At 41.4% G+C, this 22,267-nt stretch overlaps 1 protein-coding gene across 2 annotated transcripts in view; it reads left to right on the top strand.

Moving 5' to 3' along the window:
* Sacs (sacsin molecular chaperone) overlaps positions 1–20,757 on the top strand; it is a 64,506-nt gene extending 43,749 nt beyond the window's left edge. Inside the window, exons 1-2 of one of the 2 annotated variants that reach the window (XM_051160660.1) lie at positions 5,065–5,087; positions 9,086–20,757. In XM_051160660.1, the coding sequence (XP_051016617.1) occupies positions 9,151–20,643 (11,493 nt within the window). In that variant the 5' untranslated portion in view covers positions 5,065–5,087; positions 9,086–9,150 and the 3' untranslated portion in view covers positions 20,644–20,757. Of the gene's footprint in view, positions 1–5,064; positions 5,088–9,085 lie in introns of those variants that run through there. The other variant, XM_051160659.1, reaches the window with a different exon arrangement.
* The last annotated feature ends 1,510 nt before the right edge of the window (positions 20,758–22,267 follow it).

Below are 22,267 nucleotides of genomic sequence, written 5' to 3' on the forward strand. Positions count from 1 at the left end.
AAATATCACACACATATATATAACAATACCTGAACACTCTTGCCTTTGAAGGATGGTGACTTCTTTGCTAAATATTAAATTGCTGCTCATATTTTCCATGTTTACTTCTATTGGCCCTTTCAGTGGCAATTAAACAAATTTTTGTACCTTGAATTTCAGAGGAAAAAGCAAACCTTGGGCTTTATTTCTTCCATTGCTTTCTGTTATTTTCCAGCTTGGAGTCTTACTACTTCCAGCATTATTGTTATTGCCAGCAGACCCCTCTGTCATTCTGTCCCACTCTCTGCCTGGGACCTTGTGAATAATTTCTATGTTGGTCATCTTTTTCTCTCTTCCCTGATTTTCCGAAGATGTGATAGCACTGTTCACTCTCCCTGGAGCCCTTCACACTGTTGGCAGCATCCTTTCCTTGGTGTGCTCATACTTTTCCGCCCACATCTCAGAATTATTTGTGAATCTGTACTTTGCAATTTACTCCCTAAGTATGAGTTAGCGCGGGGGTTCACTTATCCAACCATTTATTTTGTCTTTCCTTTGTTTTCTCTTTTTTGCCTTTGTTATTTATTCATGTATTAATAACCTTTGTAATGCCCCACTGTCAAGAGGTAGTGTAGAGCAATAGTTAACACAAGTCTAGCCTTAAACCTCTTTCATCTCTTCATTGTGACTTTGAACAAAGGTTCACATTCTCCATGCCTCTGTTCCTTCCTCTAGCATGGTGAGCCGTGGGCGTCTTCTGTAAGGGTCTAGGATCTACTTACCTGAAGGGAAGGAGTGCTTTATTAGAGTCAGGAGGGTTGGAAAGAGCTTGGCAGCATTCACTGTGTGTTTTTTGGGTTGGATCCTAATTTGCATATCATAGCAATGCAGGCTACTGAGCAGCGTTACTGTAATAACGCATGGTGGCATTCCTCGGCATGTGGAAGCTGTTGTGGTCACTTTAACTTGGAGTTCTGTATGTATTTTGAACTCTGTATTTTCAAAATACCAGCCATAACCTATGGTTCTGTATTTCACACATGCTTCTCTCACGGGATGTCTGAGTGTTGCCGGCTTCCAGGTGGAAATGGAGGAACCTTGGAGTCCTAGGTTCCAATTCCCCTAGGAACAGCTGGAGTGGCGTTTTCCCACCGTGTTACAGTTAGCTCTTTTTAATGAGATTGCTGGTCTGACCAGCAGTAGAAACTCGGAGTTCCAAAGCTGGCGGTGATACCACAGTGTTACAGCCCTTTGGTTAAGCCGCTGTACTAAAGGCAGAGGGTATGGGCGAATGCCTGTGCCTGGTTAGTTTACAAACAGAAGGCAGCTCCCGTGGCAACTCTCATTCCCCTAGTTGGGTGGGTGAGCTTCAGCTGTGACCGAGGTGGTTCTGCTATGGCTGCCTGGCCAGCAGTGAAGCCCAGGAGTCCAGCGGTGAGTTCTTTGAGGAGGAAGGGAGCCCTTCCTTCCTCATAATAAATGACGAGTCTCAGATGGACTTTGGGATGAAGTAGATGGTGCCAGCCATTTATTTAATGTGAATGGACTTAAAAACTTTCAACAGTGGGAGGGGTTTTGAGGATGAATGCATGCTACTGGCTAGGACTAGGATGCTGGCAATGCTGCATTTGCATGGGGAAATATAACAGGAGACAAACTCAGATAACTGGCCACCTGTCACCTTGGGGCAGTGTCATGTGCTCCTGAGGCAGGCACGAGAAACAAGGAGAGAGCTTTGTTCCATCTCCTCTGTTTTTGAGATGAGATTTTAAGTCTCAGGTGTGAGGTTTCTGGGGTTTGAACATGCTCCATCTCCGTCCCCATGGCAGTTCTTCTGGAGGCATGGTCCACGAGCCGACAGTAACCCTCTCTTCTTTTGTTTCTTCTCCTGTGTGTCCCCATTACAACTGCTGCTGCTATCCCTGGAGCCTACTCCACAGTGAACTGTTGGTTTATTGTCTTTGTTCTGCAGGCTCTGTCCATTAAAATCCCTGGAAATTGTCTGTATTTTTCCTTTTGTCTTGTGGATCTGCTACTGTTGTATTGCACATCCTGTACTTACTTGTGACATTACTTCACCTTTGGATTAACCCCTTGCTGTGGCACTCACTCTTCGTGTGAGAGTGACACTAGGCTGCTTTGGGTTGGGATTCTGAGTACACGGAGAGAGGCCTTGGCCTGCTGGGATGTGCTAGGTGGCTTCCCATGACAGTGACCACCTGTGTTCCTGACTGTCTGTGATTATGAACTGCTGCTTCAGTGGCCTCGTTCTATTGTAGGCCCCTTCTGTTCTAGCCTTGGAAGTGCACGTGCTCATGAACCTGAATGCTTCCTCATTTCAGGAGAGCACTGAGACTGGTCAGACTTGTCTCCACTGTACAACACGATGCCTACTTTAAGGTACGTGCCATTTTTAAAAACTTAAGTGAACATTTTCTCCCATTTGTACTTATCTGCATAGTTTTTGTTTTGCTTGGAAGATTTATTTCCATCCTCCATCTTGTCCATTAGCTTCTTTTTCTGGTGCTGAGGCTTGAACCTAAGGCTTCATACATGCAAGGCAAGTGCTTTACCACTGAGCTACATCTCCAGCTCCTAACTTACTTTTAATTCATCTTTTAAGTGAGACGGAAAAAAGGAATTTTGCATATTTGTGGAATAATGTGATATATATACACTATGTAATATTCAAATCAGTCTTCTTAAATATTTTCCATTTCTTGATAGAGACTCTTCTAGCTTTTTGAAACATAAGTATGTTATTTTTTTTATTATTATATATAGTTACTCTACTGTCCAGTAGTGCCCAGAACTTCTTAATCTGACTGTAGCAATATCAATTGACCAATCTATCTATCTGTCACATGCATTCCATCCCCACGCTCCCAGCATCTGGTAACCACAGGGGGTTTGGGAGCAGGCTGCAAGTCTAAGGCCTTGTTTTAGTTCCTCTTCCTGTCCCCAATGCTCACCAGGTCTGTGGTGAGTGTCTTCAGATGTTTGCTCTCTACAACCCTTAGCCGAGCCTCTGTCATCATTTCCACTTGAAAAGCTCAAGGGAATGAAGGGCATGATGCAGAATTGGAGCCACAATTCTGCTTTTAGTCTTTCTCGTTTTTATTTGCAAATTAGATTATTCATGGTTTAAATTACATGGGTAAATGGATAAATATCTGAAATTAGGTTAGAAAATTCTGCCAGTAAAAGGGTTTTAAAGGAAGTAACTAGAAAAAAAAAAAAAACATTGAAGTGAGGCAAATTCCTAATGGTGTAGCATCAGGATCCTACTTCCATGTTTCTTAATGTTCAAGTTTTTATTTTATTAGTAAGATTACATTCACAGTTACAATAGTTATAAAAGTTGTCCCTAGATGCTTCAGCTTCCTGTTACATACCAAGCATTGTGCCAAATTAAGTCAATAAATGAAAAAAAAATGAAAGATGAAAAAACCCCACAGCTGTAGGAGGATGTGGATCTGAATCAGTGCTGGCTGTCATTCAGGCCATGGGCACTCGGACAGATGCTGAGAGCGCACTGGGCGCACCAGGGAGGGTGTTGTGCATTCTGTCTGGCACACACAGGGCAAAGACTCTAGCCTTCATGTCTTAGGAGACAGCATGTTTTCAGTGATGACTTTGACACAACTTTGTCACTATTGAAGAAATGATAACCTTATATGCATGCATACAAATCTTCAGAAAATGTTGCATTTTTATCTGCCAGCCTCTGGAACACAGAGAGTTGTATTTGACACAAGACTTGTACTGTGGAGATGTTTGAGACTACCACATCCTTAAATACTTGTTGGAGAAAAGGACCGTGTGCTGGGAAGACTCTGTTCAAAGCCTGCTTCACCCCTCTTCAGGCCCTGCATCTCTTCTCTGTAACGAAGGCAGAGCCTTGGGATCTCTCACAGCCAGTCTCACTTCTCTAGTTACGAGAACTTCACCTTTCTAAAACATCATTTCCCCACCTTTTATCAAAAACTCTTTGAAAGGATTCTTGGTTTTCTCATATGTATGCCAAAGTCCTTGGCATTGTTCATGAGGCTTTTTATTACCTGGTTTTATTTCATTCTGGGCATCTGGTACGCAGGACTGCTAAATGAGTGTTTGCTGTTACCCAGCTCCTTCCTTGGTTTTGTTTTTTTCTCATGATCATTTTCATATTTAAAAAACACATCTTTTTCTTCATTAGATGCAGACATCTGATTTTTCCCCTGTGTGTTTCCCTCTTATCACTTGTTTCATGCAATTTATACATGTTTTATAACAATGGACTCAACATGGCAGCACACTCCTGCACCTGTGTAGTTACTTGTAATCATTTCTCTAACCTGCCTTCCTCATTAGATACAGAAAAGGTCTGAGCACATGTCTAGGTGTTTATTTCTAGCATTAGTGTGAGACTGATGGATGTTGCTGGTGAGGTAATCATTCTGGTAAAACGTCCAATCTCTGCCTTAGCCCTGACATTGAGTCCAAGGGACCTCAGTGCACAGGGAGATGCAGCGACGTACGTGATGGAATAGGTGGCGTGCCTTAGGCAGGGTTAGTTGTCCATGGGCAACTCTTAGAACGTTGTGATTATTGGTTATCATAGTGAGCAGTAGGATTGTTTGACAAATCCAGCTCTCTCCTTATCATAAACCGAGAAGTGTAAATTTACTTTGTGTAGATATTAAAGTACTTATAAAAATTCTATTTCTCCCCTTCTCAGTTCTTCTCCAGGCCCTCTGAATGTTTCATGATGCTAGCCCATGGGAAAAAAAAACCCATGGTTAGCTTTTACGTTGCTGTGAACGCAGTGTAATTTATGCTCATAACCATGCACTTTCCCTTGCTACTCCCTGAACTGAGTCTCAGTTCTTACACCGGTTAGGGTTAATTTGCATCAGAATAGGTCTTTACATCATAGATGCATATACTGTTTGGAGCTTTGTTTATACCCTCTCCTTTGCATAATGCTGTGAGGAGATTTTGTAGACAGCATTTCCTTAAAATGCTGAGTAGCTTTTGTAGCGGGCTGTAGAATATTGGACATTCCGGCCTCTCTAAGCATGGATCTAATTGCATTCTAGCACAGCAGCTTCTCTGGGGATACTCAGGTAGGATCACTAACTGAATGTCGTGTTTGTGTGAAACCTGATTTATTTTTACTGTCATTTGTTGGTGTGTTGAAGCCTGTGTTGTTGTTTTGTTTCGTTTTGTTTTTAACCTAAGTAGCTAGAAGTTATGTCAACCATTTTTTTTCCCTGCTGGAAATAACTTTTAAAGGAGAGAGGAAACTACTAATATAGGCCTTTGTTATTGTAAACACTGATTTAAAAAACACATTTAAATGACTTGAAAACTTTCAAATGAAAGATACATACAAAATTTGTATTTTACCCTGCTTAAATGGGAGGAGTCTGTGAGATGATTGTGCTTTGGTTATGCACACAAATGCCCAGAGGAGAAATGGAGGAGGGGGCAGGCTCTGCAAACTGTTAGGACTGCAGCCCAGGCCAGGACTGGTGGCAGTAGGAAGCCCATGTCCTGGCTACAAGGAACACTGAAGTGGGCCAGCCTGCTTTCATTAGGGACAGCCACCTGATCTTACAATGCTGAGGGTGGCATTTTATGGATTGCCTACTCTTTTTATTTTGTGTTAATAAATGCCTTTATTATTATTTTCCAAGATTCATGATTTACTTGGAAGTTTAAAGGATATAAGGTTTGCTTTATAGAAATTGTTTTTGTACATATCCTTGAATCAGGGTATATATATAAAATTAGACACTAAGTCATTACTAGAGTGATAATGTCTATAAATCTTAAACTTGGCTTCTACTTTATACTAGAAGTATCTGGGTGCTTTATCAGTAGCTGTTGTGTTGGGAATGTGTAGTGAAAGAGGCAGCAGTCTTGATGTAAGTATCTACCCTGTTAATGCCTGCCCTGGGGCCTGTCCCATTTTGGCTACTGAGACTGTTGCTGTTTGAGTTCTATTCAAGTCCGAGCCAAGCCTGATAGAGGAGGTATCTGTAATATCAGCTGCTTCTGAAGCTAAGGCGGGAAGATTGTAAGTTCAAGACCAACCTGAACTACAAAGTGAGTTCAAGGTCAGCCTGGGCATCTTAGTGAGAATCTATGAAGATTAAGGTAAAATGGAAGTTGTAGGGCTTTTGCCCAGCTTGCATGAGACCTACTAGTCAGTGCCCAGTATTACAAGAAAAACAACAAGCAAAGGCCAAAGCCAAGATGTCAGTGGCAGAACACCAGTGCAGACATTCTGGGAAGCAGTTAGGCCAGTTCAGCTAGACTAAGAAGCTTCTGAAAGGCCCAGGGGCCTGTTGAGTGCTGGTGGAGTCCCAGCTGGCAGGCACTGGGCTGCCTTTTCCTTTACTTCCCACATTGGTCTTTTGGTCAGTTCTAAGGAGGAACTGGGAGGAGAGGAGGGAAGGAAAACTGCCATCAGGATATAAAAAAAATAATAAAAAAATTTAAAAACAAAAAGAAAAAAGATATGACTGACATAGAACAGCACATCATTTAACTGGACTTTTGCTGCTCATGTGTATTTCTAAAGACCTGAACCTTGAATTCTTAGAACTCACCAGCCATCACAGCTGCTATTGCCACTGTGTTTCCAAAGAGCAAAAAGAACTCCCATGTACTCAGCACCTTGAGTTGGCATTGTCCTGTGGGGTACACCTCTGGAGGGGTTCACTTAAAGCCTTTGGAACTAAAACATCATTGCTAAGTGAATTTTTTACACCAACTGATATTCCTACTTTCCGACCATGTTGCATTTACTCTCAAGGTTAGCAAGGAATGTGGGTATATAAATAAGTGGAAACAAAAGCAGTACAATCTCTGAGTAGAGTCTGGCTGATTTGATACTGTTTCCAGCATCCAAGAGATGGACTTATCTATGGCAAACCAAACCTAGGCACAAGAATTCTTCCTTAAGCCAAAGCTGGCGATATCTGGTAATAGTTTGCTGTCCCTAGGAACATTTTTTTCAGAAGCATAGTTAGGTGTGTTTTGACATTGCTGATAACTGTGAAAACCACAAAGCCCACAGGTAATTTATTAAAATACCTAAAAATTGTTTTGCTTCTCCTAGCAGAGGTGCATTAGAGGCCTTCTAAGGGAAGGTGTGGAGATCCCTCTGTGAACGTTTGTACCTCAGCAGTAAAGCTAACTGCTTTTAGTACGGAGAAGCTGGAATGCAGGACTAAGCTCGAGCCAACTCAACGTATTTAGATTTGTACCTTTCACATTTTCTCTCTCCTTTATTCCCTACTGTTTTTCCAGTTGAGCATGACTGATGGGTTAGTTGCATGCTATATGTACAGTGTGTGTGTCTTGAGTTTACATATTCACATCAAGTAATTTTCCTAAAGGTAAGTATATCTTTATAAATTGCCAATTTTTATGCAAGGATATTGGGCAGGATTGTCTGCAGAATGCATGTGATGTGGCAATTTACATGGTACATAGATGGCACACACTTAAGATTTTGCTTTCTGAGTAATTTGAATTTTAATTTTTAGCATTATATCTTTGCTTTACTTATTAGTTCGATTCAGTAAGCACTTTAAGAAACATTACCAAATTAAAATTAACTCACTCCATAACCCAAAGAAACTACATTAATTGTATTGCTGACATTTTAATTTTAAAACCATTGCTTGAGCAATTCTGTAACATGACATAGAAACTCTGCTGAGATTTTTTTTTTTTTGCAGTGGTTTGAAATTAGCATGACAGGTAATTTGGGGGTAGAGAGTAAAGCCTTGGAAACAAAGATGTCCTTCCTTTATTTAAAAAAATGTTAGAGTAGGGAGAGGAGAAGGAGGCAATCATATGAACACAGTGTCTTCAACCTCAAGTCCTGAGTTCTAGCTACTTCGTACTGAAGACGTTTTGCTTTTATCCTGAAGTATAAATGTTCACACAGGAGCCTCCACACCCTCCATTAGACAGGCTCAAAAAAATAGTTATGTATAAAATTTCCAAGAGCCTGAGGTATATCTACTGTTACTCTTAGGGACCCAGAAGTCATTTGCACATAGGGGAAAGATAAATGTTAGTTTCCACAGAACTGATTTTGAGATCATTTTATTTCCCTGTATGGGAAAATACATTCCTAAGGTACATAGTTACTTTTCTATTTTGTTGTTGCTAATGGTAAATATCACAAATATTCTGACATACAAAATAAGCCTTAAAGAAATGTTAATTTCTAGGCAGTCTAGTAAGATAAGCAACTGTTCCCCACAGGAGGGGAGATTCTATTAGTCTCCAAGTTTCCAAGCATTCAGAAATAGAGTTGTTTTGATGGGAAGAAATACCTGCCCTTGCAGCCACACCCACATGTTCAGTTTGTTTGCTCCGAAGCATTTCTACAACCACCGCCCCCCCCCCCCCCCAGGTTCTGCGGAGCACACTTTAATAAACAGCACCTTGGCAAACTGTACCTGTGCTCTGTATAGGCTCTGTGTAAAGCCTAACCCCCTGCTTTTCCAGATGAGTGACTTCTAGTCTCTAAGACCTTGACTGACGCCGGTTGTGTATCTGTTAGAGACTAAGAGGGAAGTTCATGAGGGCCATTGCTAGCTGCATTTCAGAAAGTGTTAGCTTCTGAAATGGAGACTTTGAGCCCTTCTCTTCTTCCTACACAGGCATGCAGGTGAGGTGCTGAAAGTACAAAGCAACCCCTAAACATATTTGTATTGGCTCTGCTTATCAATGTTTATCCATTAAATACAAATATGTAAATTTTATCTGCAGTTTTGGCACTTTTACTTTAGTTTTACAACAAAACATTGAGCAATTGTTTTTTTACATTGATTCCATCTGAAGAACACTACTTTTCAATGTATATTTTATGACTTTTTAATGTTTACTTAAGTACTTTGTAGAGAGAAGGACTTCTCTTAGAAGTTATCATAAGTTTGGACTTCTATATAGACTATCATTATTTTAAAATTATTTTAGGCTAATTATACTGAATATTTACATTTTCTTTAAACACCTTTCTAGAGTCTTCTTAGATTTTGAGACTAAAAGAGTTTAAAGTAGAATTGTGCATAACATTTCTGTGTGTGATCTATAGGAAGACCATGCACTCAGCTGCAGCTTCTAAATCCAGAGAGATTTGCACGTCTTATTAAAGAAGCAATGAATACATTCTGGCCCGGCAGAGAGTTGGTGGTTCAGTGGTACCCGCTTAGTGAAGACAAACATCATCCACCCATTTCATGGCTTAAGATGGTCTGGAAGAATCTCTATATACATTTTTCGGAGGATCTGAGTTTATTTGATGAGATGCCACTTATCCCCAGAGCCGTGCTGGGTGAAGATCAGGCGTGTGTGGAGCTCATTAGACTCAGGGTCCCATCAGTAGTCATTTTAGATGATGAAACTGAAGCTCAGCTTCCGGAGTTCTTGGCAGATATTGTGCAAACCCTTGGGGGCATTGTCCTGAGAAGGCTAGATACCTCTATTCAGCACCCACTTGTTAAGAAATACATCCACTCGTCACTGCCAAGTGCCATTTTGCAGATAATGGAGAGGATACCACTGCAGAAGTTGTGTAATCAAATAGCGTCACTGCTCCCTACCCACAAAGATGCTCTAAGGAAGTTTTTGGCCAGCTTAGCTGACACCAGTGAAAAAGAGAAAAGAATAATTCAAGAATTGACAATATTCAAAAGAATCAATCACTCATCCAATCAAGGGATTTCCTCCTACACAAAGTTAAAAGGATGTAAAGTTTTGGATCATACTGCCAAACTTCCAGCAGGTCTGCGGCTCTCTCTTTCAGTAATAGATAGTAGTGATGAAGCGACCATTCGTTTGGCAAACATGTTGAAAATTGAAAAATTAAAGACTACAAGCTGTTTAAAGTTTGTCTTAAAAGATGTTGAAAATTCATTTTACACACAGGAAGAGGTAACACATCTTATGCTGTGGATCCTTGAGAATCTATCCTCTCTGAAAAATGAGAATCCAAATGTGCTTGATTGGCTGATGCCACTAAAATTCATTCATATGTCACAGGAGCGTGTGGTAGCAGCCAGTGACCTCTTTGACCCTGATATAGAAGTCCTGAGGGATCTCTTTTATAATGAAGAAGAAGCCTGTTTTCCACCTGAAATTTTTACCTCACCAGACATGCTTCACTCGTTGAGACAAATTGGTTTAAAAAACGAAGCCAGCCTGAAAGAGAAAGATGTTGTACAAGTGGCCAAAAAAATTGAAGCTTTACAAGTCAGTTCCTGTCAGAATCAGGATGCTCTCCTGAAGAAAGCCAAAACACTCTTACTGGTCTTGAATAAAAACCATACCCTCTTGCAGTCGTCTGAAGGGAAGATGGCATTGAAGAAAATCAAATGGGTTCCAGCTTGCAAGGAAAGGCCTCCAAATTACCCGGGCTCCTTAGTTTGGAAAGGGGATCTCTGTAATCTGTGTGCACCTCCAGATATGTGTGACGGAGCACATGCAGTTCTAGTGGGCTCCTCGCTTCCTCTTGTTGAAAGTGTCCATGTAAACTTGGAGAAGGCCCTAGGCATCTTCACAAAGCCTAGCATCAGTGCTGTCTTGAAACACTTTAAAATTGTGGTTGACTGGTACACTTCAAAAACCTTTAGTGATGAGGATTACTACCAGTTCCAACATATTTTGCTTGAAATTTATGGGTTCATGCATGATCATCTGAGTGAAGGAAAGGATTCTTTTAAAGCCTTGACATTTCCATGGGTTTGGACTGGCAAAAACTTTTGTCCTCTTGCCCAGGCTGTGATAAAGCCAATCCATGATCTGGATCTTCAGCCTTATTTATACAATGTGCCTAAAACCATGGCAAAATTCCACCAGCTGTTCAAGGCTTGTGGGTCAATAGAAGAGTTGACCTCAGATCATATTTCCATGGTCATTCAGAAGATTTATGTCAAAAGTGACCAGGAGTTGAGTGAACAAGAAAGTAAGCAAAATCTTCTTCTTATGTTGAATATTATGAGATGGCTGTATAGCAATCAGATTCCAGCAAGCCCTAATACACCAGTTCCGATTTATCACAGCAAAAATCCTTCCAAACTTGTCATGAAGCCAATTCATGAGTGCTGTTATTGTGACATCAAAGTTGATGACCTCAATGACTTACTTGAAGATTCAGTAGAACCAATCATTTTGGTACATGAGGACATACCCATGAAAACTGCGGAGTGGCTTAAAGTCCCATGCCTGAGTACAAGACTGATCAACCCTGAAAACATGGGGTTTGAGCAGTCAGGGCAAAGAGAGCCTCTTACTGTGAGGATTAAAAATATTTTGGAAGAATACCCTTCTGTGTCAGATATTTTTAAAGAGCTGCTTCAAAATGCTGACGATGCAAATGCCACCGAATGCAGCTTCATGATCGACATGAGAAGAAATATGGACATAAGGGAGAATCTCTTAGACCCAGGCATGGCAGCTTGTCATGGGCCTGCTCTGTGGTCATTCAACAACTCTGAATTCTCAGATTCAGATTTCATAAACATAACCAGATTAGGAGAATCTTTGAAAAGGGGAGAAGTTGACAAAGTTGGAAAATTTGGTCTTGGTTTTAATTCAGTGTATCACATCACTGACATTCCCATCATTATGAGCCGAGAATTTATGATCATGTTTGATCCAAACATAAATCATATCAGTAAACACATTAAAGACAGATCTAATCCTGGAATCAAAATTAACTGGAGTAAGCAGCAGAAAAGACTGAGGAAATTTCCCAATCAGTTCAAACCATTTATAGATGTATTTGGCTGCCAGCTACCTTTGGCTGTGGAGGCCCCTTACAGCTACAGTGGAACTCTTTTCCGGCTGTCCTTTAGAACACAACAGGAAGCAAAAGTGAGTGACGTCAGCAGCACCTGCTATAACACTGCAGATATTTACTCCCTAGTAGATGAATTTAGTCTTTGTGGGCACAGACTTATCATTTTTACTCAGAGTGTAAACTCAATGTATTTGAAATACTTGAAGATTGAAGAAACAAATCCTAGCTTAGCACAAGATACAATAATAATTAAGAAAAAGGCCTGCCCCTCCAAAGCATTGACTGCACCAGTTTTAAGTGTTTTAAAAGAAGCTGCTAAACTCATGAAGACTTGTAGCAGCAGCAACAAGAAGCTTCCCACTGATGTGCCGAAGTCTTCTTGCATTCTTCAGATCACAGTCGAAGAATTTCACCATGTCTTCAAGAGGATTGCTGACTTACAGTCACCACTATTTAGAGGTCCTGATGATGACCCGGCTACTCTCTTTGAAATGGCAAAGTCTGGCCAATCAAAAAAACCATCAGATGAGTTGCCACAAAAGACAATAGATTGTACCACATGGCTTATATGCACATGCATGGATACAGGAGAGGCTCTCAAGTTTTCCTTGAATGAAAGTGGAAGAAGACTAGGTCTGGTTCCTTGTGGGGCGGTAGGGGTTCTTTTGCATGAAACCCAGGAGCAGAAATGGACTGTGAAACCACACATAGGAGAGGTGTTTTGCTATTTACCTCTACGGATAAAAACAGGATTGCCAATTCACATCAATGGGTGCTTTGCTGTTACTTCAAATAGGAAAGAAATCTGGAAGACAGATACAAAAGGGCGATGGAACACCACGTTCATGAGGCACGTCATTGTGAAAGCTTACTTACAAGCGCTCAGTGTCTTACGGGACATGGCCACTAGTGGTGAGCTCACTGATTATACTTACTATGCTGTGTGGCCTGACCCTGATCTAGTTCATGATGACTTCTCTGTGATCTGTCATGGATTTTATGAAGATATAGCTCATGGGAAGGGAAAGGAATTGACCAGAGTCTTCTCTGATGGGTCTACTTGGGTTTCCATGAAGAATGTGAGGTTTCTAGATGACTCTATACTTCAAAGGAAAGATGTTGGCTCAGCAGCCTTCAAGATATTTCTGAAGTACCTCAAGAAAACAGGCTCCAAAAGCCTCTGTGCTGTTGAGCTTCCTTCTTCAGTCAAAGTAGGGTTTGAAGAGGCCGGCTGCAAACAGATACTGCTTGAAAACACGTTTTCAGAGAAACAGTTCTTTTCAGAAGTCTTCTTTCCTAATATTCAGGAAATTGAAGCAGAACTTAGAGATCCATTAATGAATTTTGTTCTAAATGAAAAACTCGATGAGTTCTCAGGGATTCTTCGTGTTACCCCCTGTGTTCCTTGCTCCTTGGAGGGCCATCCTTTGGTTTTGCCATCAAGATTGATCCACCCCGAAGGACGAGTTGCCAAGTTATTTGATACTAAAGATGGGAGGTTCCCTTATGGCTCCACACAGGATTACCTCAATCCTATTATTTTGATTAAACTAGTTCAATTAGGCATGGCTAAAGATGATATTTTGTGGGATGACATGCTCGAGCGTGCAGAGTCTGTAGCCGAGATTAATAAAACTGACCATGCTGCCGCCTGCCTAAGGAGTAGTATTCTACTAAGTCTTATTGATGAGAAGCTAAAAATAAGGGACCCTAGAGCGAAGGATTTTGCTGCAAAATACCAAACAATTCCCTTCCTTCCATTTCTAACGAAGCCAGCAGGTTTTTCTTTAGAATGGAAAGGAAACAGTTTTAAGCCTGAAACCATGTTTGCAGCAACTGACCTTTACACAGCTGAACATCAAGATATAGTCTGTCTTTTGCAACCAATTCTCAATGAAAATTCCCACTCCTTTAGAGGCTGTGGTTCAATGTCATTGGCTGTTAAAGAGTTTTTGGGTTTACTTAAGAAGCCAACAGTTGATCTGGTAATAAGCCAGTTGAAGGAAGTTGCCAAATCAGTTGATGATGGCATTACATTGTACCAGGAAAATATCACCAATGCTTGCTACAAGTACCTCCATGAAGCAATTATGCAAAACGAAGTGGCCAAGGCAGCAATTATTGAAAAGCTAAAACCGTTTCATTTCATTCTGGTTGAGAATGTATATGTTGAGTCAGAAAAAGTTTCTTTTCATTTGAACTTTGAGGCAGCACCATACCTCTATCAGTTACCTAACAAGTATAAAAATAATTTCCGTGAACTTTTTGAAAGTGTGGGTGTGCGGCAGTCATTTACTGTTGAAGACTTTGCCCTCGTTCTCGAGTCTGTTGATCAAGAAAGAGGGAAAAAACAAATAACAGAAGAGAATTTTCAGCTTTGCCGACGAATAATCAGTGAAGGAATCTGGAGTCTCATTAGAGAAAAGAAGCAAGAATTCTGTGAGAAGAAGTACGGCAAAATATTACTGCCAGATACGAATCTGCTGCTGCTTCCTGCTAAGTCCTTATGCTACAATGACTGTCCCTGGATAAAAGTCAAGGATTCCACTGTTAAGTATTGCCATGCTGACATACCCCGGGAAGTAGCTGTGAAACTGGGTGCGATTCCAAAGAGACATAAAGCCTTAGAAAGATATGCATCCAACATCTGTTTCACAGCTCCAGGCACAGAGTTTGGGCAGAAAGAAAAACTGACCAGCAGAATTAAGAGCATACTCAATGCCTATCCTTCAGAAAAGGAGATGCTGAAAGAGCTTCTTCAAAATGCTGATGATGCAAAGGCCACAGAAATCTGCTTTGTGTTTGATCCTAGACAGCATCCTGTGGACCGAATATTTGATGATAAATGGGCCCCCCTGCAGGGGCCAGCGCTGTGTGTGTACAACAACCAGCCATTTACGGAAGATGATGTCAGAGGAATCCAGAATCTCGGGAAAGGCACTAAAGAAGGAAATCCTTGCAAAACGGGACAGTATGGAATTGGATTCAATTCTGTGTATCACATTACAGACTGCCCTTCTTTCATCTCTGGCAATGACATCCTGTGTATTTTTGATCCCCATGCCAGATATGCACCAGGAGCCACCTCAGTTAGTCCTGGCCGCATGTTTAGAGATTTGGATACAGACTTTAGAACCCAGTTCTCAGATGTCCTCGATCTTTACTTGGGAAACCACTTTAAACTGGATAATTGTACAATGTTTAGATTTCCCCTGCGTAATGCAGAAATGGCACAAGTTTCAGAAATTTCCTCAGTTCCATCATCAGACAGAATGGTCCAGAATCTTTTAGACAAGCTGCGTTCTGATGGGGCAGAACTTCTCATGTTTCTCAATCACATGGAAAAAATCTCTATTTGTGAGATAGATAAGGCCACAGGAGGCCTAAATGTGCTCTATTCAGTAAAAGGCAAGATCACTGATGGAGACCGGTTGAAAAGGAAGCAATTCCATGCCTCTGTCATTGACAGTGTTACTAAAAAGAGACAGCTCAAGGACATACCAGTTCAACAGATAACCTACACAATGGATACTGAGGATTCGGAAGGAAATCTCACCACATGGCTGATCTGCAATCGGTCAGGATTTTCAAGTATGGACAAAGTATCCAAGAGTGTCATATCTGCTCACAAGAACCAAGACATCACTCTCTTCCCGCGTGGTGGAGTAGCTGCCTGCATTACTCACAACTATAAAAAGCCCCACAGAGCCTTCTGCTTTCTGCCTCTCTCTTTGGAGACAGGGCTCCCATTTCATGTGAATGGCCACTTTGCTTTAGATTCGGCCAGAAGAAACTTGTGGCGTGACGACAATGGCGTTGGTGTCCGAAGTGACTGGAATAATAGTTTAATGACAGCATTAATAGCGCCTGCATATGTTGAATTACTGATCCAGTTAAAAAAGCGGTATTTCCCTGGTTCTGACCCAACATTATCAGTCTTACAGAGCACACCCATTCACGTTGTAAAGGACACATTAAAGAAGTTTCTGTCCTTTTTCCCAGTTAACAGGCTGGACCTGCAGCCAGATTTATATTGTTTAGTGAAAGCACTTTACAGTTGCATTCATGAAGACATGAAACGTCTTCTACCTGTTGTTCGGGCTCCAAATATCGACGGCTCTGATTTGCACTCTGCAGTCATTATTACTTGGATCAATATGTCCACTTTGAATAAAACTAGACCATTTTTTGACAACTTACTGCAGGATGAATTACAGCACCTTAAAAATGCAGATTATAACATCACAACTCGCAAAACCGTCGCAGAGAATGTCTACAGGCTGAAGCACCTGCTTTTAGAAATCGGTTTCAACTTGGTTTATAACTGTGATGAAACGGCGAATCTTTACCACTGCCTTATAGATGCAGATATCCCGGTTAGCTATGTGACTCCTGCCGATGTGAGGTCCTTCTTAATGACTTTCTCTTCCCCTGATACTAATTGTCATATCGGGAAGCTGCCTTGTCGTCTTCAGCAAACTAACCTAAAACTTTTTCATAGTTTAAAACTTCTAGTTGATTACTGTTTTAAAGATGCTGAAGAAAGTGAGTTTGAAGTTGAGGGACTGCCCCTGCTCATCACACTGGACAGTGTTTTGCAGATTTTTGATAGCAAACGACCCAAGTTTCTAACAACATACCATGAGTTAATTCCATCACGCAAAGACTTGTTTATGAACACCTTATACTTGAAATACAGTAGTGTTTTGTTGAACTGCAAAGTTGCAAAAGTGTTCGACATCTCCAGTTTTGCTGACTTGCTCTCTTCTGTGTTGCCTCGTGAATATAAGACCAAAAACTGTGCAAAGTGGAAAGACAATTTTGCCAGCGAATCTTGGCTTAAGAATGTATGGCATTTTATCAGCGAATCAGTAAGTGTGACAGAAGGTCAGGAAGAACCAAAGCCAGCCCTTGATGTCATTGTTGACATCCTCAAAGACTGGGCACTGCTTCCAGGGACAAAGTTCACTGTGTCAGCCAGTCAGCTCGTGGTTCCCGAGGGAGACGTGCTGATCCCCCTGAGCCTCATGCACATCGCTGTTTTCCCAAATGCCCAGAGCGATAAAGTTTTTCATGCTTTAATGAAAGCTGGCTGTATCCAGCTGGCTTTGAACAAAATCTGCTCCAAAGACAGTGCATTAGTTCCGCTGCTGTCATGCCACACAGCAAACATAGACAGCCCCACAAGCATCTTGAAGGCTGTACATTATATGGTTCAGACTTCAACATTTAGAAGTGAAAAACTAGTGGAAAACGACTTTGAAGCACTTTTGATGTATTTCAACTGTAATCTGAGTCACTTGATGTCCCAAGATGACATAAAAATTTTAAAGTCTCTTCCATGCTACAAATCCATCAGTGGCCGCTATATGAGCATTGCAAAGTTTGGAACGTGCTATGTGCTTACCAAAAGTATCCCTTCAGCTGAAGTGGAAAAATGGACACAGTCATCATCCTCTGCTTTTCTCGAGGAAAAGGTCCACTTAAAAGAACTGTATGAGGTGCTTGGCTGCGTGCCAGTGGATGACCTGGAGGTGTATTTGAAACATCTTCTGCCAAAAATTGAAAATCTCTCTTACGATGCAAAATTAGAGCACTTGATCTATCTGAAGAATAGATTGTCAAGCATTGAGGAGCTTTCGGAGATTAAGGAACAACTTTTTGAAAAATTGGAAAGCTTATTGATTATCCATGACGCCAACAATCGACTAAAGCAAGCAAAACACTTCTATGACAGAACCGTGAGAGTATTTGAAGTTATGCTTCCTGAAAAATTGTTTATTCCTAAAGAGTTCTTTAAAAAGTTGGAACAAGTAATAAAACCTAAAAATCAAGTTGCCTTTATGACATCCTGGGTGGAATTCTTAAGAAATGTTGGACTAAAGTACATACTTTCCCAGCAGCAGTTGTTACAGTTTGCCAAGGAAATCAGCGTGAGAGCAAATACAGAAAACTGGTCTAAAGAAACACTGCAAAATACAGTTGACATCCTTCTGCATCACATATTTCAAGAACGAATGGATTTGTTATCTGGAAACTTTCTGAAAGAACTGTCCTTAATACCATTCCTATGTCCTGAACGGGCCCCCGCTGAATACATTCGCTTTCACCCTCAATACCAGGAGGTAAACGGAACACTCCCTCTTATAAAGTTCAATGGCGCCCAAGTGAATCCAAAGTTCAAGCAGTGCGATGTGCTCCAGCTGCTGTGGACCTCTTGCCCCATTCTTCCGGAGAAAGCCACACCCTTGAGCATCAGAGAACAAGAGGGCAGTGACCTTGCTCCACAGGAACAGCTTGAACAAGTTTTAAATATGCTGAATGTTAACCTGGACCCCCCTCTTGATAAGGTCATTAATAATTGCAGAAACATATGCAACATGACGACTGTGGATGAAGAAATGGTGAAAACTAGAGCAAAGGTCCTAAGGAGCATATATGAATTTCTCAGTGCAGAAAAACGAGAGTTCCGTTTTCAGCTTCGGGGTGTCGCCTTTGTGATGGTAGAAGATGGCTGGAAACTTCTGAAGCCCGAGGAAGTGGTGATAAACCTGGAATATGAAGCTGATTTTAAGCCTTATTTGTACAAGCTGCCTTTAGAGCTTGGCACGTTCCATCAGCTGTTCAAGCATTTAGGTACTGAAGACATTATCTCAACCAAGCAGTATGTTGAAGTGTTAAGCCGCATATTCAAAAGCTCTGAAGGCAAGCAGTTAGATCCTAATGAGATGCGCACAGTCAAGAGAGTGGTCTCTGGTCTCTTCAAGAGCCTACAAAACGATTCAGTGAAGGTGAGGAGTGATCTGGAGAACGCCCGGGACCTCGTGCTCTACCTTCCGAGCCAGGGTGGTAGGTTGGTGAAGTCAAGCATCTTGGTGTTTGATGATGCACCACACTACAAAAGTAGAATCCAGGGCAATATTGGCGTGCAAATGCTAGTTGATCTTAGCCAGTGCTACTTAGGGAAAGACCACGGCTTTCACACGAAGCTGATAATGCTCTTCCCTCAAAAGCTGCGGCCCCGTCTGCTGAGCAGTATCCTTGAAGAGCAGCTGGATGAAGAGACCCCCAAAGTGTGCCAGTTTGGAGCGTTGTGCTCTCTGCAGGGAAGACTGCAGCTTCTCCTGTCCTCAGAGCAGTTCATCACAGGGCTCATCAGGATCATGAAGCACGAGAATGATAACGCCTTCCTGGCCAATGAGGAAAAGGCCATACGGCTTTGCAAAGCTCTGAGAGAAGGGCTGAAGGTTTCCTGCTTTGAAAAGCTACAGACAACATTAAGGGTCAAAGGTTTTAATCCTATTCCTCATAGCAGAAGTGAGACTTTTGCCTTTCTAAAGCGATTTGGCAATGCGGTCATCTTGCTCTACATCCAGCATTCAGATAGCAAAGACATCAACTTCCTGCTAGCCTTAGCAATGACACTTAAATCAGCCACTGACAATTTGATTTCTGACACGTCGTACTTAATTGCTATGCTGGGATGCAATGACATCTACAGGATCAGCGAGAAACTTGACAGTTTAGGGGTAAAATATGACTCCTCTGAGCCATCAAAACTGGAACTGCCCATGCCTGGCACGCCAATACCTGCTGAGATCCATTATACGCTACTTATGGACCCAATGAATGTTTTTTATCCTGGAGAGTATGTTGGGTACCTTGTGGATGCTGAAGGTGGTGATATCTATGGCTCATACCAGCCAACATACACATACGCCATTATTGTGCAAGAAGTTGAAAGAGAAGATTCTGACAACACTAGTTTCCTAGGGAAGATCTATCAGATTGATATTGGCTACAGTGAGTATAAGATAGTCAGCTCTCTTGACCTGTACAAGTTCTCAAGGCCCGATGAAAGCTCCCAAAGCAGAGACAGTGCTCCCACCACACCAACTAGCCCCACAGAGTTCCTGACTCCCGGTCTGAGAAGCATCCCTCCTCTTTTCTCTGGCAGAGAGAGCCACAAGTCTCCCTCCTCCAAACACCACTCCCCCAAAAAGCTCAAGGTGAATGCCTTACCAGAGATCCTGAAAGAAGTGACATCAGTGGTAGAGCAAGCTTGGAAGCTCCCAGAATCAGAGCGGAAAAAAATCATTAGACGCTTGTATCTGAAGTGGCACCCTGACAAAAATCCCGAGAATCATGACATTGCTAATGAGGTGTTCAAACATCTGCAAAATGAAATCAACAGATTAGAAAAGCAAGCTTTTCTGGATCAAAGTGCAGATAGAGCTTCAAGGAGAACATTTCCAACCTCTGCCTCCCGTTTCCAATCAGACAAGTACTCATTTCAACGATTTTATACTTCGTGGAATCAAGAAGCCACAAGCCATAAATCTGAAAGGCAACAGCAAAGTAAAGAGAAGTGCCCGCCCTCGGCAGGCCAGACATACTCTCAAAGGTTCTTTGTCCCTCCCACCTTCAAGTCAGTGGGCAATCCTGTGGAGGCCAGGAGATGGTTAAGACAAGCCAGGGCAAACTTCTCCGCTGCCAGGAACGACCTTCACAAAAATGCCAATGAATGGGTGTGCTTCAAGTGCTACCTTTCCACCAAGTTAGCTCTGATCGCAGCCGACTATGCTGTCAGGGGAAAGTCTGACAAAGATGTAAAGCCAACCGCGCTTGCTCAAAAGATAGAGGAGTACAGTCAGCAGCTGGAAGGACTGACAAACGATGTTCACACATTGGAAGCGTATGGCGTGGACAGCTTAAAAACAAGGTACCCTGATTTGCTTCCTTTCCCACAAATCCCCAACGACAGGTTCACATCTGAGGTTGCCATGAGGGTGATGGAGTGTACCGCCTGCATCATCATCAAACTTGAAAATTTTATACAACAAAAGGTATGAAAGTATCTGAGGAAGAAAGCAGAGCCAGGTCTTGAGTGTGTTATAGCACAATATGAATCGCTGTACTTCATTGCTCTCCATTGCCAGTACCTAGGAGTTGTGAAGCACACATCCGAGTGTCGCAAGTATTTTGAGGCTGAGTGACTCTTAGCAGAAACCTCAACAGAACTGAAAGCTGACTTTGAGGACGGCAGTGAGCAGCAGAGTTTTCTAGGTGTTTGAACAGTTGGGTGGCACATTATTGAGCTGCACTTTATATAACCAAAGCTTAGCAGTTTGTTAGACAGGAGTCTGCACATATCTCTGGCTAGGAAAGAGTTAATTTTATGTCTTTAAACTTTTTTTTGAAATAGTTATGGGAACACTGGACATACTGATTTGGACAGATGAGGGGAATTAGGTTTTGGGGGCTTATCACTTTTTAAGTGGACACTTTTAGATGCATTATTTTCATCAGCTGGATCTGATTACAAATTTGTTGCAGTTTCACGTGTTTAGTTGTACATTCTTAAATGGTACAGCATTTAACCCTGACTGCTACTTGACGAAGAGCATGAAGATGGTCCTCGGAGTGTGCTGGGCGCACTTGACTTCTTTATTTTGATTTTTTTATACCTTGTATTTGTAGGCGTCCTGATTCATGATGACAACCTGTGGAAATCTCAGAGTGCTGGCTCTTGCTCCCAGATATTATTCCTCAACTGCTTACCAACATGACATTTAGCAAAAGAGCACTGGTGTCATGCTTTGTGTACATATTTCCACAAATGTCATACTTCGTATGCTGTGGCTGAACAGGATGCAATCTTTCGTTATCTAAAGGTGCTGCAGTGAAAACAAAGCCAACTGTCTTTGTGCACTTAGTGGGAATTTTAAAATTTTTTACTTTAAGTACATTAATATTGCTCAAATTGTTGAAGTGATGTGCAGTAGTTTTGAAAGGGAATTATCAGCTTGCACTGTCCCCCATGAGTGATTGAGAACTGACATTTAATTTTCATAATGTTCAAGAGTCATAACATATTTAACACATTCTTTTGCACAAAGTGAAAGTAAATAATAGCTTATATAAGTGCACTGGCTGTAAATGATGCTAAATATATTTTATGCAATTAAGGGCTTACATACAGTACATGTTAGGGTTTTTTTTTTTTTTTTTGGTTGTTTTTTTTTTAACTTTATTTGTAAAAAGGAATGTTAATTGCTTCTGGATGTGAATCATGAATATTTTATGCTGTTAATATTAAGTGCTATAATTTTAGTAAATAAAAATGTATATAGAAAATAATTTTAACTGATTATCTTTTTAATTTTTGTTTTGAGATTTTATTTTTATTTTATGTATATGGGTGTTTTGCTTGCATGTGTCTATGTAGCACCTCTATGCAGTGCCCCCAGAGGCCAGAAGAGGGCATCAGATCCCCTGGGACTGGAATTATAAATGATTGTTAGTCACCATGTAGATGCTGGAAACTGAACCTGGGTTCTCTGGAAGAGCCATTGACACACTTAACTACTGAGCCATTTCTCCAGCCCTCGGGCTGTTTCTTGAGAAATACAAGTTGTTGGAAATCAAGCTTAGTTTTCCCAAGTGAAAAGCTTTGGTGTACATGTGCACAGTGAG

Source organism: Acomys russatus, chromosome 18, assembly GCF_903995435.1.
Source record: "Acomys russatus chromosome 18, mAcoRus1.1, whole genome shotgun sequence".
NCBI classification, from domain to species: Eukaryota; Metazoa; Chordata; class Mammalia; order Rodentia; family Muridae; genus Acomys; species Acomys russatus.